Raw genomic sequence first — 18,332 nt, 5'->3', positions numbered from 1 at the left:
CATGTTGCTAAGCAGATTTGGAGCTTTTTACTAATTCCCGGAATTCTGTTCTTTAATTTAAAACACATTTTCTTTACCGCACATCTTGGACAAGCATTGATGGGCCGAATACTGTCTTCTGGTTTGTAACATTTTTTTTTTCTTTTACTTCCATAAATGTTCATGTAGTATCCTATATTTAACCATTATTAACCTTTTCTGTCTACTTTAAATTCTAATATTTTCCAAAAATGAAAATGTAGTAGTTTACTGTCACTGGGACCACCTAGTGGTCAGCTGTGGTTTATTACCTAGGTCGGATCTCCCCCAAAATCTGTAGTATATTTACTTATCTCCATAGATCAAGTGTCAGGAAGAAGAATTTCATGTTACAATTTGTTGTAATATGTCTGACCTAATTTAAGCTGCAAGGGAGAAAACACATCAGTCAGCTTGATTGATAACTTTCAGATTAGCCAATAAAAGTAATAATTCTTGACACAATGCCACCTGACTGACAGGTCTTATTTGTAACCCTGGGGTTTGAATTGTACAACTCTATTCACTAGAATGATGTTAGATCAAACATTGGCAGTTTACAAGGTACTCTCTATGTAACATCTAGCATCAGCAATACAATTGGGGTCTATCTTAATGATCTAAACATTTTGTTTAATTATATGTTAACTAGTCTCCAATACATAATAATAAAACACAATTGAAAGAGGTCTGCATTTTTTGGGCAGAGGAATCTATAGCCACTGCTATTTAAATTGATAGACACACAAAATCACATATAATAACCAGAAATATTTTCTATTTCCAATACGTGACATTATGTAACTGTAAAGTGCAAATGTGGTCCCAATATCTTAATGCAGGCATTTACTCAAAATCATTTATAATGTTAGTACTCATTGAAGTTTGAATGATACCAGTAGTGTATTGTGCACGGTACCATCATTTTATGCTAAAATAGAGTTAAGTTCTCATATACAAATGTTATGTAAAAGCTATTATCATGTAATTTTATATAAACAAAAGTCATGGCCATAACACACAACCCCCCCCCCCCCCCCACCCCCCGAAAAAAAAAGTATCATACAATCCTTATCGGTAGTATATTTATTTATTTGTAGGTATTTAATAACATGGTATTTAAATATTAAAATATATGTTTATTATAGTTATACAAATTTTGTTTTACTTCACAGTTAGGGCCTTTTGAATTAAACATACCCCCTCCCCCCTGGTAAAATCTATCTAATACATTTAAACAGTTGCATGCCTCTAAATACAGCTTCAATATACTGGGTGATGCATTATGTGCAAACCATCATATTTATTGTACTGTATCAGATTGTTTTGTTATTTTAGCACATCACAGGTCATCAGACTCAGGGATGAAGGATTCAAAAGGCACAACAGGGATGACAATAGGGGTGCCATCTGATATCCAACCCTGGGCCGTCCTGTTGAAAGTGGGCCGCTTGCTAACTATGTCTTGGAAATCTGTGGGTTTTGGGGCAGCATTCATAAAGCTCATATCCATCTCTGGTGCGCTGAACGTGATGATCCTGGAGCCTTTGTCAAAACCACCAAAAGGAGTAGCCACTCTGAAGGTGTAAAAAAATAGAGGATGCCACAGAGGATTTTAAATTGATTTAAAACTAGCAAAACCAGTATTAAATTAATGTTCTGTGTCAGTATGTTATCTTTTAATAAGCATGAAAACAGAAGCCATATTAAGCAGTGCAATTGCACTTGTCTGTATCAGCTGCAATCTTTTTACAACCCATAGTATTAGTCCTAAAATCTTTGTCTAACCTTTAGTATTGGTATCTGGCAGCTTTCGTTCTCTGCAATGACGCTTTCCACAGTGACATTGCAAAGTTGTATACTGAATTTAAAATAAAACTGATTTTGCATGGAGACCTATAACAATACACTACAATATATGTTCCAGTACATTTAAAATTTGGGTTAAATTTACTGACCAAATTCAGAATCAGTGAATTAACCAAATTTCTAATTATCGAAACATTAAATAAACATTGGAGTTGATAAGGCTAAAACTATAAGATGTTTTGGACAAAAGCCCTTCTTCAGCTAGATTCTTTCTACACAGCTGAAATAATACAGTTTTAATCGTTTAAATCTTTTATGTACATCCTGTTTTCTTTTAATGTAATTATATACAGTGCTCACCCTTTATAACACTATAGTGGGTAACCATGACTGTGCTATTTATGTTCAGCCTTATAACGCATATAAAAGAGCTACTGTAATGGTATTATGGAGCAAATGGGAGCCACCACCCTACCGTGTTATAACCGATTCTGCACTATAACAAGGAGCGTTATAATGGGTGAGCACTGTATATTTATATATACCATAAAACGTCAAATAATTGCTGGTCTCAAATACTAGCCAGGCTGCTGGGAAATATGGTAAATAGACACCGGGTCTCTTTGAAATGCTGTGTTATGAATAATATTAGAAAACGATTGATTGCGAACAGCCAATCAGCTTCCAGATCTAGCGGGCTTATATTTTGCATAGATGCCCGCTAGAACGAAGTGTAACTGAATTAAATTTTAAATTTATCCGCCCATGAATATTGGCTTTTTCCCATAACATTCTAATCTACAACTAATCTGATAACATAAAAAGCTACTTTTCATACTTTCTGATGCTGGTCTAGAGACGAGCGAAATCATGTCTGTGACAGGACACCATAAAGAAGGCTCAATTCGCAGCTACTGGACAGCAAATCAACAGGAAAGACATGATTGGTCAACAATTATGTCATCAGCTGGATCCAAACAACACCCTCCCTCAAAATCAGCCAGTCAAACTGCCACCCCTGTTTCAGTTCTTTCCACACCAGCCAACACACTGCCTGCCAGCTTGAATGACACCCCGCCTCCAACAACAAGTTTCGAGTCTGACTCAATACTACACAAACTATTCAACAATTGTACATGTCCAGCTTTTTTTTTTTGTGCATGCAGCTTTTTCATGATTGCATCTGAAGTATTTGCGGATGTTAATGATCTTACATAATAAACAATGAGTCTCAAACAGTCACAGGTCTCCAATAGGTGTTGGGGTTACTGGCAAATATTGTAAATAAACAATGGGGAGTTTATTTAAAGTTTTACAGTATATAGACAGAGAGATGACCAAAACATACTGAAATTAAAAAATATATATATTTATTTTTTATTTTTTAGCATTTAAAACTTTTTTGTACATCCCATATTTTTTTAGATTACAGTCCTATTTGAGGTTTTGTTTTTGCATTCCTACCCTCCTCCATTTCTGAAGCAGATTCTCTCCCACACATCAAGTTCACTGTTGGCACTGGCTCTGCTCCATTGAGCTTCTCTAATCCAAATTGTATTTATATTACAAACTTGACAACTGTTCATCTCAGTAATTATTTTCAGCAATTATCCTTTGATATTACAACTGTAATTGCAGGCCTGTGCGTATTTACCTGTTGAAGCTTTTAAAATCCTGCCCATCCTGCTTTAGTTCAGGCAATGGCATCTTGGGGTGTAAAGTATCCAGCAGGTTAGGATCATTGATGATGGCTTGTTCCCAAGGAGAGTGGTAGGATTTCGGGACAGCTGTGGTATTAAACCTCTCAGGAGGAATGTCCTTCAAGGGTCCAACATATCCTGCATTTGGGAAGAATCACATGTTCTCTCAGTGTGAATGTCAAAGTTAAACATACTAGGCCATCTATTGATTGTCTCACAGTAGCCTTTCTAAATATCACTCCCTTTTAAAATTTTCAACAGGGTCTTCCATGGCGTATTGTATACAAATAGTCTAATGAGACTGACATGTATTGTTAGTGAGGTTGTTTGTTCTAACCTCAGTACAAAAGGCCTATTTCATTTGTATATATTGTATATACAAATACAGGGCGCATTACATTATTCAAATTTGTCTTAATGGTTATTTTTAAGTTTTAATATATTGTTGCTATGTTCAAAAACATTTACATCCTGTTAACAAATTATTGTACATTAATTGTGAATCTGGTCTATCACAATTAACTGTCAACTTGAATGTTTATATTTTTAGGGATACTTTGTACATTCCAAAGGAAATCCCCTTCACAGTCATTAAAACAATAATTTCCCCGAACTAAACATCATGAAAGAAACAAGCAGTAAAGATACAACTGACTGCTCTCTTGGGACATTATTTCCATTCTTCCTGGATCCATAAACTAGTTCCTTAGACATGCATTATTCAGTTGAATATTTTGCTTACTGTATTAATGTGTTTTATGCATATGTAATTGTGTTAGGTTCCCAAAGTGACTATATATTAAACACTGGATATACTACAGTTCTAATATAAAATATCTCCTAATTCTTCCTAAACTTTCAAATGCTAAAGTTAGAGTTTTGCTCAATTCACAGTACTTTATGTAGACTAGGGACTCAGGGAGGCGGTGTTGAACAAAGCAATTGCCCAGTTTATTACAATATATTTTTTAATTTGAAAGTAAATATATATAAAAGCATGACAACCTTTATGTACAAAAATCTTCACTAATATACAATTGAACAAGAACTGTTGAGTATTTATTTTCATTTCGTACAGTATTAAATGTCAGTGTTTATATCTGATAGTGAAAAAGAAATAAATATCAAGATAGTTAAAGAAAATCATAAATGTCTGTGTATTGATTTATGTATTCATTTATTTCAATATTAATTAATTAATTAATTAATTTAATTTATTTATTTATTTATGTTTTACTTTTATCAGATATATAGGCTATCCTTCAGCTAATTCTCAGAAATTAACATTCCTTTTTGTCTAGTGGGGACCAGAAATAGCATTACTCTCATCTACCAGAATCGAGAGGAACAGTACTTCCTTGCACCAATAGGGACCACAGAGATCGTTACATTGACAGGAAACCAACATTTTTTAGCGATCAAGATCAGAGTCCCAGAATGATGATGATGATGATGATGATGATGATGATGATGATGATGATGAGATGAAGATGACTTAAAAAACCTCCATAATCTCCAAAATGTAAAAAATAAGCCCTGAGAATTTTCAGTGGCTGACTTCATCTTTCAACATACTGCTTGTTTTCTTAATTAATCATGTATAGCACTGATGATAGTAACACAGCACGCTTGCAAACCATATATATTTCAGGCAAATGTTCCATTTCAAAGCATAAATAAATAATTTAATATAAATGATACAGATGTAAGAATCAAATAGTCCTGTAATATACATATGCATGGATAAAAGTGTGTGGGGTCTGCAAACATCTGCAAAAAAACATGAGGAAAAGGAAAGGGTATTTTTACCTTACTTTGGCAACTTATTTCTCTTCTGTATGACAGGTAATTGACTTGTTTTCTACAAGAATGTTGGGAACTACAAATTAAAAGTGAAATGGTGCTTTTGGCTGATTTACTTTTGCAGAGCCAATACCCTGAATACACTAAACTATCCTTTTCTGTATAGACAGTCTCTGGCAGTTCTCGCTGATAACTTTGCTCGAGGAACTACCATTCCTCTCAATATTCTGATTATTTTCCACATGCCTGGCTTAGCTGATGCAAATTTGATGACATACATTGAACTGTCCTGAAACTAGAATTTATAGTCTAATTTACCAACCTGGAGCAATATTGTCTGGGTTAAGTGGGGTTCTGGGGTCAGGTGTATTTGGTGGTGTTTTGGGTGAGTGTCCAACATCCAAGCTGTTGCCATCTCCTTTACCATTTTCTGTTGCTTCGCTATTCTGAGCTTGAAGAGGAACACCGTTCTAAGGAGAAATACAAAACTAAAGAATAATTTGGACTCATATGGGTTCATATGTAGCTGTCACATGATGGCTTATGTGGTGACGTCAGACCAGGAAATAGATGGACACAGACCTCAGTGAATGCACTGTTGCGCATATTTAATAATAAATGACCAATTTAACAGGTTAAACAAAACACATACAAAACAAACGACACATTGGCCAAAATAAATAGACAAACAAAACAGTGGGCAAACCTCAAAACAAGTATTGTGCTGGTCATTCCAGCACAAGTAGCAATTGTTATTTATTTTCATTATTATCTCTCTCTCCCTCAACTGCAAGCACACCAACCCGAGTGAGTGATTTGTGCATCTGTGCCGGGATTCAATTTCTAATTAATCATTCTCTTGAATCACAGCTTGCAACCTAATTTGTGCCATCTCCATGCTCACATACTACTACACATTTTAATGTGCATGTGAAGTGATTGGGCAATCCCTGTGCCTAAATACAAATATACTGTTTACATCACTCGTGCTACATATCCAACATTATATCCCGTGCACCCATATATATATATATATATATATTATATATATATATATATATATATATATATATATATATATACACACACACACACAAACAATAACAAACTACATACAACACATAAACATAAAATATGCACAGGGCGGGCACCCTGCCACACTAGCTCACAAAGATTATCACTCATCGATTAGCCTGGAAATCTATAGATTAAAAAATTATGGGACAAAATGTATTTACAGTACAATGTATGGCAAAGGAACCTGAATGAAACAGCTAACAGGTGAGTTCCGCTCTGCATCTGATTAGAAATGCAATAAAATTTGGAACAGTGTGATTCGGCAATTCGTTGTGTTGTTGGATTTGAATGGAGTTTGCATCTGAATGAAATATCTTAATTGCTTACATTCATTTGCATGTTGGTTTCATTCTGGAAGCTTTCGAAAGTGTATTTTTCAGATCTCCGCTGACGCATTTTGAAGAGCCTGGAGCCCCTGTTGGATTGCAAGGATAGCTCTTCCAACATGATGTCTTTGGGCGCGCTGATCTTTTTTCCAAGGTCCATGGTATCAGAATCTAAAACCAAACACTAGTGATCACACAGGCTCACACAAGAATTGATGCATGCCACCACCAAGATACATGTTTGTTCCCAAAATAGTCAAATTCACTGACATTATCTGTACCTTTAGACTATATCCTTGTGATTTAGTTTCTCCTGTAAATCAATTTTCCAGACCTTGCTGTAAATTGTGAATGTGTAACCTAGCGGACATGCCCATTATTTGTAATCATCTACAAAAATATCCAGTTCTGAATGTAAACTATGTGTTGTGTAGTTTTTTTGTTTGTTTGCTTTTTACAACATCCTGCTGAAGAGACAGTATATATATATATATATATATATATATATATATATATCGAAGATTATATATATATATAGAGATATATATATATATATATAACATTTAAATTTTGAAACTTTGGTTAGCAGAAGAGTGTTCCCTTGAGATCTTTATCTAGAGGAATATTTTGTATCTGCTTAATTGAACACTACACACTCAAACACAACCATAGCCAATGATATACCTATATGTAGTTTAAGTTCTGCAGTTGCTCTTAAATCATTGTTTTACATCATCAAAATATAAAGAACAGTGCATCAGTTTTAGCATCAGACAAGCAAGATGTTAATCTCAGACCACTAATCTTATGTAATTAGGGTGGACTGTGAAACTCAACATAGTAGAGGTTTATTGCTTAATCAAAGAGGGGAATTCAGTCAAAAATACAGAGCCATTTTGTAAATTACATTATTTCCCTATTCTATGGAGCTTAAAATTAGTTGTATAGTGTTGTTCAATTCTGAAAAGGTCCCTTTGTCTTTGTTTAAAAAAACTGTATTGTGAGTTAGCCAGGAAAAGAGACTGTGGTAATATGGTTATGTATCCCTGTTTAACTATCTAACCACAAAAAACAGTTCATCCTAGTGGCCCTATGCCCTATTTCTAGTGCTATGTCAGGTGTTCCTAATTCCCTATCCAACTCATGTATATGTGTACAGTATGTGTGACTGTATGTGTGTTCATTAGATACCATATCGCTTCCAACGAACTGCACTGAAAGGATTTCAAAATTGTATTTATAGAGAGAGATGGTGTCAGTGGCCTATCATGTTTAATCCACTCATGAGAATTTCCATAATCTACTGTTCCAATGCCAAATGAGCTATATATCATTACTAAGTAGTTCAAACGCAATGTTGCATTCCATGTTACCTTTAAGGGAAGCAATAAAATAGTTATAATTATGGATTGTTGCACTTTCTTGTAAATCATTAGTCCATGCATGCACTTGGCAATTAACAGAAGCACTGAATTTATACAGTAGCATATCTTTCCTGGTTAGAAGTGCACTTCATTTTCTCAATATTTTATATTTTACTCAAAGCACACTGAGAAAAACACTGTGGTACCCCCCACAAAGTAAGTGTCATTCAAGCACACTCCTGCATTCGTATGAAGCACATAGGTCAATGAACCAAACACACCTGCCTCTTAAATTAAACCTCAGCATTCTGTAGTGGTGTGGCCCATTCACAATTATTGGTCTTGAGTTAATAGAACTGGAATATAATATTTTTTTTCTTTTTATTTATTTATTTTTTAGTAAATAAAATAGTGAATTAAATCCTTACAGTTCCTTTATTATAATCTGCAGGGGTTACATATACCCATATGTACATATACCACACTTATCAGTTTTGCATATTTCTAGAAAATTGTTTGTTCAATTGTGATGAAATTTGCTAAGGCCTAAATCTGTTAATTTGTTGAAATTTTCTGAGTGGAATCAAACCTAACAGAAAGAAATTAGAAAGAAACAGTGTAGCTACAAAAAGGAGTAGTTATTTCTTCTTGATAGTTACTCAAAGATCATAGTCCTCTCTGATGTACTTTGGCTTTTGAGTTTCAAAGTACGGCCCCAAATTCTTCAAATAATTCAAATAACAGAACTTATTTTTAATAAATAATAGCATGTTATAAATTTGGTTGCTGTAACCGAGTGTTTTGCCTGACTTCACTCTCTAGGACACTTAAGTAATCAAGCTGCTCAAGAGTTTATCCAGCCAAGCTCTGAATATTAAACAGTTAAATAAATATTCCATCCTGATAATTATTAAAATTCCCTGCAGCATACCCAAATGAAATGCGTGAAGTGCTGATGTCAAAACCCAATCTAGAACTGAAAGGCTGTCCACAAGGAATGTTCATCAGCTGTCATAGAGCTTCATCCTTCCCAACAGCTACAAACAGTTGTTCATCTCAAAAATAGCATTCAAAGGACAGAGACAACTACAAAAGGATTAGTTACCATAGGTAGTAAAACATCCCATTGACTTGTTTATGGCAAAGAGCACAAGCAGGGTCAATGGCATTTGGAAGCTGAATTAAAGGTTAAAAAATGTTCCTAGGAAATGTAAGTGACATGGCAATGCGGACTGGATTGGCAGCATCATACCAGTTCCTTTTATTTCTCTCACAATGGCTGCAGCCTGCATCTTCCTCTCCTTAGTTGTCATCATGCTGTGTGACAATTTTCTCTGATGTCTGTTAGGTTGAAACAGTGAAAAATAATGAAAAGCAATACTGAATAGTTTATTCTTAAAATGTAGGTGTGCAAGATTCGTAGCCCAACTCACGGATGATTGAGAATACCAGCCTTCTGTATCAATATGTTCTTATACCAGTAACTCCAGACTGGTTGGTTTAAACTAATCCTAGGAACTTGCATGGCCATATTTGATCGAGATGCTGTTAAATGATGGCTAATAATTGCTGGCCATTACAATGAATTGGCCACCACTCACTCCAGAGAATTCAGAATGTACTGTATGCACTGTTGTATCTAAAGGTAATACAGTTGTAAGTGCTTAAATATGAACAAGAAATAAACCTGCATACAAATATAGATCTAAAACTTCTAATAATTTTGACTATATGAAATTAAATATTATGATTCAGCAAACAAACTTCCAAGTAAACTTCAGTGCTCCATATGTGTCAGCGATTACAAGTATTTATACATGTAATATTCTATATTTATGGACTCCTAAAACAATATATTTGAATCATGTCTGCGATAAAACTCTAATGTAGTATTATTGTAATGGACAACAGCAGTGTTATAGTCAGATATCAATACCAACATATCTTTCCACCTCAAATGATTAACACAATGTCAAAAACTGAAAGAATTAAAAATATTTTATGCAAGAAAAAAGATTACCTTGGAAAACTAAATTGAAAACTGAAAGGTAGAAATTTGTTTATAATAAGCAACAAAGTACATAGCTATACCAGACCAACAATGATCTATGTTCAAGGTGAATGTCTGGGGGTCAGAACTATTCTGTTTGTGTGATATACACCAGTGTAAAAAGGTAGATACTGGATATATTAATTAAACAACTTACCAGTCTATAGGTCCTGTTTGAGCTAGGCTGGGTGTCCCTCCAAGGTTTAGGCAGGGACTTAGGGGTCAGCCTTATGTAGTTTGATCTGCATGGGTCTGCACGATACCCAGTACTGAAGTAAACTGGGGGTATGTCAGTCTGTCCAAAGTTACTGGCATGCAGCTTACATCAACCGACTAAATATAGACCCAAACACTCCAACCACTCGCATTTCCTCAGCTGCAGGGACATGAGGAGGACTGGGCTGCAACATCCTATCTTTTCAGAGGACTTTTTGACAACTATGCCTAGGAATATTTATTTCAATAACCCATGCATGTTTCTTTGGTTCCATAGAAGCCTTACTGCCTGCATTAAAAGTTGTGAAATAAATCCACTGATACAGAATAGTGACAAGGTCATGCAGTGACTGTGGCTTCCCACTTCACTGATTGTTTCTGTTATGTAAATGTTCTTGGATATCAGCAGCCAGCAGCACACCACTGGAGAAGGTTTCTATTTGAAAGGGGTTGTATTCGCCTCTCATTTTCTTGCTTTTCCAAGATAAAACTGTTAAATATAATAAAGGTTTCCTTGGGTGTGGTTCAACGGGCAGGAGCTATGGCTCCTCCCCCATTCTGTCAATCTCCCTATTTAAACCTAAAGTCATGTCCTTCTTCTCTGTCTTGATTTTTTTATTTTTCTCCATCCTTCACTTCCCAACCATGCTGGCCTCGTCCTCTGCCAGGAAGGGTCTAAGCGTGCCAGAGGAGACCCCTGACCAAATTTATACTAACTCTTTCCTGTTCTCTCCATTCTAGCTTCCCTTTTTGGGAATTAATGCTTGTTTCCCAGCCAAGGGGAAGAGGAAGGGGAAACTCTGTCCTAAGTCACAAAGCCACTCTCTCACATTTTCAATTGCTGAAATTTTTCCTCCACAACTGTCTGTAAAGATGACCACTAAATCCCATTTTGATGCCAACACTTGTCCACTAGGTCCTCCAGTTAGTTTCCAAACACTTGGCTCTGCCTTTCAAATCTACAGCAAGTTTGTTTGCATTTTTGTGCATGCTGTATTTTCCTAAAATAAAAAAAAGTTTGATCCATTTAAAAAATGTTAAAAACATGGCACATTTATAGGCAAATACCTGTTAAATTTATAGGCAAATACCTGTGCATTGTTTGCTGTTAAATCAACATCTCCATAACACCTTTCCCTGAGTTCATGGTCTTTACTAACTTTGGTTTTACACATTACTAAATTTACACAGGTTGTACAAGGTAAGATAGCTATAACTTAAGGGTTAGTTGGCCAGTGGTGACGTCAGACCCGGAAGAGAATACACACAGGTGGTACTGGCGGGACAAAATTGAAAGTTATCAACAAACTAGTAGCTACTAAGTGAAGGCTTAGTGAAGGCTTTATGTGTTAACTTACAGACAAACTTATGCATAGCTGGTGCAACCCAGCCCAGATCCAGTGCACTAGAGTGGCCATTTTGAAAATAGCTTTGAAACGGACTTCAAAGTTATAAGTGTAAAATGTTGTCAGGATGTTAACAATGAAAAGAAAAATGACAGGTTAGATTATTTAAACATGTGTAGCAACATGTGGGGGTGGGGGTGTAACGCTGAACTTTTTGTAACCCTGTTACTTACTCTTTAAATTGTATTTATTGGCTTTTAGTAAGCCATTACCAACTACTTCTGGGGATCTGATTTCTTGTATGATATATACATCTGTTTGAAAACATGATTGAATATCATCCTCAAGTTTTTCTTTTATAAAGTAAATAATATAAACAACAGAATGCAAAGTAGTTCAGAAAATGTTAATAGAATGCTACAGTAAAACAACTTAAAAAATGATGCAATGGCCTTGGTTTTCACATGATAAAAGCTCCCAATGCACACTACAAGAGATTAGACTAAAATTAAATAAGGGTCAGAGAACTTGACATGGACCAAAAACAGTTGTGTGTGATCTTTTAAAACCAGATAAATGTCTTCCATTTAATTTCTCTTGAGAGAGCATTTCCACAAAGAGTGGCATAGCAGACGCAACCACAGATAGACTGTAACTTTAATTCAATGCTGTAAGTTTGGAGGCTCTCATCAATTAAAATACTCTCTCTGGTCAAATGTTGTTATACTGTAAATGATAAACTTGAATTCACACTTTTCCTGTTGAGGTAACCTACCCAGCAAAAAGTGTGTCACAGTACTTATATACCATATTACAGTATTTACCTTACATTACTTACTTTTCTTATTTAACTTTACCCATGCTTCACTTTATTACTGTTGTAGATTTATTGATCAATCACTCTTGTTGTAATGTATACATCATCAGCAACACTATAGCTGTGATCTGTGTACCTTTTGTTTAGATGAGCTTCAGTTATCATGCACATTACATTTTATGCTGTTGCAGGACAGGAAATAGTCAATCTGCATTTGTTAAATGATGTTTGAAATGTGGTGTCTACACCTTTAAATTACAGGTTTTAATGAATGCGACAGATGTGATTGAGACTTGTAAGCATGTAAACAATTGCACTATCCCTTTGCTCTGCACACCTCCTAATGCCGTGTGCTCTTCCAATTAAGCCTTTTCAACCCACTTATTGTGTATCGACAATGAAGCCTCCCACTGTCATCCAAGTTTTGACACCTGGGTATATTTAGCTGTGACAATAGTATAAATGTTACATTTTCTATTTGCTTTTCTATATTTGGTGTCAGTATTTTTTTATTTGTATTTAGTTAGCTACAAATTGAATTCAGGTTTTCAAGTAGAAATGGATGACAGCCTGTAGTGTTTCAGGGGAGAAACGTATTTCTTAATTTCAGTTAGAATGACATTCTTTGTTTACTTTTAGCCTGCATCCTAGCAACAGGCTCCAGTGCCACTTTCCATTAGCAAGGTGAAGGGAATGTTAATGTTACAAAACTGGCAATAAACAGCTAAAGTACCAACTGACTAGAGAATTCAACACTGAATGAAAATAATTTGTGCAATTTTGTAAAACCAGTTGCAATGGAAGTAATAGTGGAATGAATGCCTACAGTGTAAGAGCAGTAAGAGCTCCAGAAACATCCTACCATGGAACCAATACCAGTCAATGACACTGAGGAGGACCTATCCTTGAGCAGGCCAGGAGCTACACAGGTGACCTCAGCAGACAGAATATGATATTGTTGTACGTGGGATGTAACCCTTGACAGAGAGGTAGCTTGGAGAGCCATTGTATTCAGTGGTGTGCCCTTCCAACATAGTAAGACTTTGGTTAAAAAGTACCTAATTGCACAGTTGCAGTGACATCAAGTGCTGCTGTTGACCTGCATCAACTATGTAGTCCAGCTGTCTTTCACAATTCCCAGTAGTACTGGCAGCCAGTTTAGATGTCTTTCCAGAAACCACAGCTCTAATACAGTAGTCTGTTGCGATGTTCCTACCACTGGTAACTATCTAATGGATGTTCCACTCCAGCAAGCTTTAGCCAACTCATGGCTCTCAGCTTGGATGTGTTCACACCACCTCAAACTAAACCTCTCTAAATCTGACCTCCACTTTCCTTTTGCTTCCTTCCCCTCCTCTGACCTCTCCATCTGACTCCCTTGACTATCACTCTCTCCACCTCCTTCTGCTAATAAAATAGGTGTTACTCTTGACCCCTCCCTCTCCTTCTTTCAACACATCTCCACGTGACGCACTTGCTGCTTCTTAGCAGCATGTATCGACTCTGTCCTTTTATCACTACTTTACTCAACTCTTGTACTCTTCAGATTAGACTGCTGTAATTCTCTCCTTGCTGGTATCCATGTTTCAGCTATCTACCCCCTTTAACTCATTTAAAATTCTATTGCTCATCTTGTTTTCTCCCAACCTCGCTACTGTCATGTTATCCCTCTGCTTCACACTATCCACTGGCTACCTATCTCTGCTCACAATCAGTTCAAGACCCTTGTTCTTGCCTACTGCTGTTTTCACCACACCGCCCCTCCTACCTACACTCCCTCTTGCGCTCTCTACTCCTCCTCTACAGGCCGACTGGTCATGCCTTCCCTGCACTCTCCCTCCTCCCTTGCATGCTCCTTCTTTTCCCTAGCCCCTCTGTGGTGGAACCAGCTACTGGAGAACCTCAGGACTGCCCTGTCTCTCATTGCCTTCCACCGCTTCCTCAAGACTCACCTGTTTGGACTGCATTTGTAGACCTCTTGATCTCCCCCTCCTACTATGTACTGTATTCACATGACCTAAGCACCACGTTACTGGATCCTCAGCTGATGCATTGTTCTTGCACTGTTCCATTACTACTATGTCATTGTAGATATACGTTGTTGTAGTCCTAATCTGTTGCATCCTATTTAATATAGTAGTATAATTTGCACCTACTGTAAACTACTGTATTTAAATATTGACCTAGCAGTGTAATTCTGTACTGCCCTGTAACACTTGTAAGTCACCTTGGATAAAGATGTCTGCCAAATAAATAAATAAAAAAACACATAAATAAATAAATGAATGAATGAATGAATTAATTAATTATTAATAATAATAATAATAATAATAATAATAATAATAATCATGGCAAACAAAATGGAAGTCTACCAGGATGAATTTCAGATGAGATTTACATATAGTAAGTAGGGATTCAGGTGTTAAATCTTACAGTGTTTTTCAGAAAAGTATGCCCATGTCTTTTTTTTTCCTTTGACTACTCCTTTTTAAGTTATTAGAAACAATTTCAATCAAGGTAACATTCATTTTTAATTGATCAGATGATACTGGTCCCATTAATACACTGAGGCTTTAGGGACTGAGTGCAAAGAAAGTTGTATTAATGCTCATATTTGCTCAAGAGACTCGAAGAACATGTGGTGAGACATATGGTCCAGTGATAGTCGTGTTATCAATATATGAAATCAGTCCATGTGTCCTATCATTATGCATTTTATTTTATTTCAGTCAGCAGCAGCATGTGAATTATTTGACCCCCTAATGTGAGCCTAATCCTATAGTTAATTGTGTATGCATGTATGTGATTATTTTTTCATTTTTAAAAATTATTTATTAATTAATTAGATATAGCAACCACACAAAGAAAAACGCATTTTAAGCTTTTATGGAAGTGTTTAATGGAACAATCTCATGCAGTGAACAATCATTTTCGCGTGACATTCCTTTTAACTGCTATCAATGGTTATTCAGATATTGGATGTTAAATTGATTTATCATTCATTGCTGTTTATGAGTTCCATAGCCCTTGTCATCTGCTGATATACACGTAACACTGAAGCTATGGTCAGGATTGTACATTGGGCATGCTTTTAGGGCAAGATTTAAAACAAAAAAAGAGGTTTCCCATCAAATTCTTCAATTTCTATTAGAAACTTTAAGCCTCTTAATGAGGGCAGTGCTGAGATTATTGGCAGTGCTGAGATTACTGGCAGTGACGCAGGACTTCCGAGGAATTACTGGAACAGCAGTAAATCTGTACATAATGTAGGCAGTAATACAAAAAGAAACATGTATTTAATTAAGGGTTTTTAAAACAACAAAAGGTCCAATATAGTAAAACATGACACATCAATTGGGCTTAATAGCAATACAAGTGATACATAAAGTAAATCAGTCATTCTGTATCATATTTTTTTTATGTTTTCTACTTAAAATGTCGACCACCCATTTTCACCTCAATAGTTGTTTTTTAGATTGTCACACTGTACAAATTCAACAATTATTTCAGACTTATCATATTAAAACTATACATATACACAATTAAATGTGTCTAGAAACATTCATTTTAGGACCAAATATATATTTTAATAGATGGCTTTGTGATGGTGATCCACTATGAAAGGTGCTATATAAAAATAAAGATGATTATTATTATTATTATTATTATTATTATTATTATTATTATTATTTATTATTATTATTATTTGAGGTGAATGAAACCACTAATGTTGTATTTTACTTAACTAACTATTTAAAACATTTATTCCCGTTATTGTAATAAGTATTAGCGATAAAACACACAGGTGTTTGTTCGTTAACCATTGATGACAGAGTAAAAGTGTAGGTGCCTTGAAAATAAAATCAAGATATTGAACAGCTTGTGACCAGAATGGAATTGTCAAAACATGCATTGAGGATACAAACTCTGATACATAAAAATAATCAACTAAACAAACTAATAGAGACAGCTTTCCAGGGAATGTCTAGCATACAACTTGTTTCATGATTGGCCTTGAAGGGTACTTTAGTTTGGGAAGTACATCCATTTATAAACCAACAAACCAGTACCACATCTGTTTAAAACAATTCCTCCACCCTAACTCATACCATAGCACTTTACAATGACCAACTTATGACCATAGTTTACACAACACTTACACAACACTTACACAGTGATCTGCCCAGGATTTCATAGATGGACTCCCACCAGAGGCGGGAACATATGATTAATACAAATCAGTCTAGACAGGCAGCTTTTGTGATAATGTATTGAAGATGCAAAAACAGTTTGTCACCCTTATAAACAAGAACAGAGCAGGTATAGTATATAATTATCCACCCACAGATACGTTTAATGGCTTGGGACAACTAGTATATACTGTATATTCAGTTAGAATATTAGAATATCAAGATTAAGTTTATCTTTTCATTATTTACCTCAATGTTTCCTGTTAGCATTTTTTTGTCCCTATAGGTTGTATTATTCTCTAAATCATTTGATATTAATTCCTTTGAACACACGTGTTGCAGTATTTTCAGAAATGCTGCCACAATAGCTAAAAATGTTGCTTGATTAGATCCATGCCTTAGTATTCAATTCAATACAGAGTGCAAGGTTCTGAGCTCACTGAGTAAAATACCAGGCAGAAAGTGCCTCCCAGGCAGACCATTGCTTTAAATCCCTCATCCGCAGATAGTATGGCTTGTTATTAACAGAAACACACAGATATAAACAGAGCTTTTAACTAAAATTATTATTTTATGAAATACACATTTAACCAGCATATGGTGTCCTAACATTTTATTGGTCACAAGGTTACTAATGAAACAGAAAATCGCTCAAACAAACTAACATCATTTAAGTCTACTGCACCACTGAAGGCACAACTATCACAGCTAACACATCATATTCTAAGAAACCTGCTATACAGTCAAACCGAAAACTCCCTTGACTCCATGTCAGGGCAGCAGATCCATTTGAGGTTTTCTAACAGCCACATATCTGGTGTGGCTCATGATAGTAATTGAAGATGTGTTTATTCTCTATAGTGGGATAAGCTTATTAGCCACACCTGGTTAGGGCCTGTGGAATGGAATACGTAGCTTTTCTTGACATGGAGTCTAGTGAGAAACCAGAAACATAATATATAATGTAAATATTTTATGTGAAATATGCTATGATCCGAAACTTCAATATAGCATTATGTTGGTGTTCTTCTACTTTACCATTGGATGTTAAATGGTTATCGTGATGACTGAAATCACACATCTGATGCTTAAAATTGCATACAGGTACAACAGCCTTCAAACACACTTCACAGGGTGAACATTTTTACTATGTGTGACAGGGCAGAGCCCTGCTTGTAAATAGTGTTTGTTTGTGTGTGGTGGTGGTTGGTGGGTTAATTCCCATCCCTGCCAAATAAATGAGAGAATGGGGCTGGAGCCTTAATTGAATAATTGAATAATCCTTTGTTTGAGAAAATGTGTTGAGAAAGCAGTGAGGTGAGTTTTGCTGGGTGCTGTGTCATTTTGGTTTTGGTCTGGGAAGGCGAATGCCCAGCCGAACATAAGTACTGTTTTATTTTGTGTTCAAGACTTGTTTTTGTTTAACCTTTTTGTTTTGCTCTGTGAGCAGTGTTTGTGATTTTATTTTGATTGATAAATGTGCGCCCCAGCGGTTAAACCCACAGCTACTGTCTGTCTAACGACCCTTTGCCTTACTGTCACGCTCTGTATAAAACTAATTATGTTTATTTTTTTATTTATATTTTACTAAACATATATCTTTCCCATGCAAGGCA

General features: G+C 35.6%; 1 protein-coding gene across 2 annotated transcripts; it reads right to left on the bottom strand.

Moving 5' to 3' along the window:
* Nucleotides 1–1,128: 1,128 nt before the first annotated feature.
* On the bottom strand, nt 1,129–10,436 carry myoz2b (myozenin 2b). Of its 2 annotated transcripts, XM_041220086.1 has the most exons (6): nt 10,305–10,436; nt 9,350–9,438; nt 6,735–6,904; nt 5,653–5,800; nt 3,482–3,665; nt 1,129–1,595 (listed from the first exon to the last, which is right to left on the bottom strand). In XM_041220086.1, the coding sequence occupies exons 2-6, from the start codon at nt 9,411–9,413 to the stop codon at nt 1,361–1,363; spliced, it is 801 nt and encodes a 266-aa protein (XP_041076020.1). In that variant the 5' UTR covers nt 9,414–9,438; nt 10,305–10,436; the 3' UTR covers nt 1,129–1,360. The 2 variants fall into 2 exon arrangements, with proteins under 2 accessions (XP_041076020.1, XP_041076028.1); XM_041220094.1 differs by lacking the exon at nt 9,350–9,438.
* Between the last annotated feature and the right edge of the window lie 7,896 nt (nt 10,437–18,332).

The sequence above is a fragment of the Polyodon spathula genome, chromosome 2, assembly GCF_017654505.1.
Source record: "Polyodon spathula isolate WHYD16114869_AA chromosome 2, ASM1765450v1, whole genome shotgun sequence".
Lineage (NCBI taxonomy): Eukaryota > Metazoa > Chordata > Actinopteri > Acipenseriformes > Polyodontidae > Polyodon > Polyodon spathula.
Note: the sequence above shows the minus strand (reverse complement) of the source record. Positions and strands in the feature narration are given on the sequence as shown.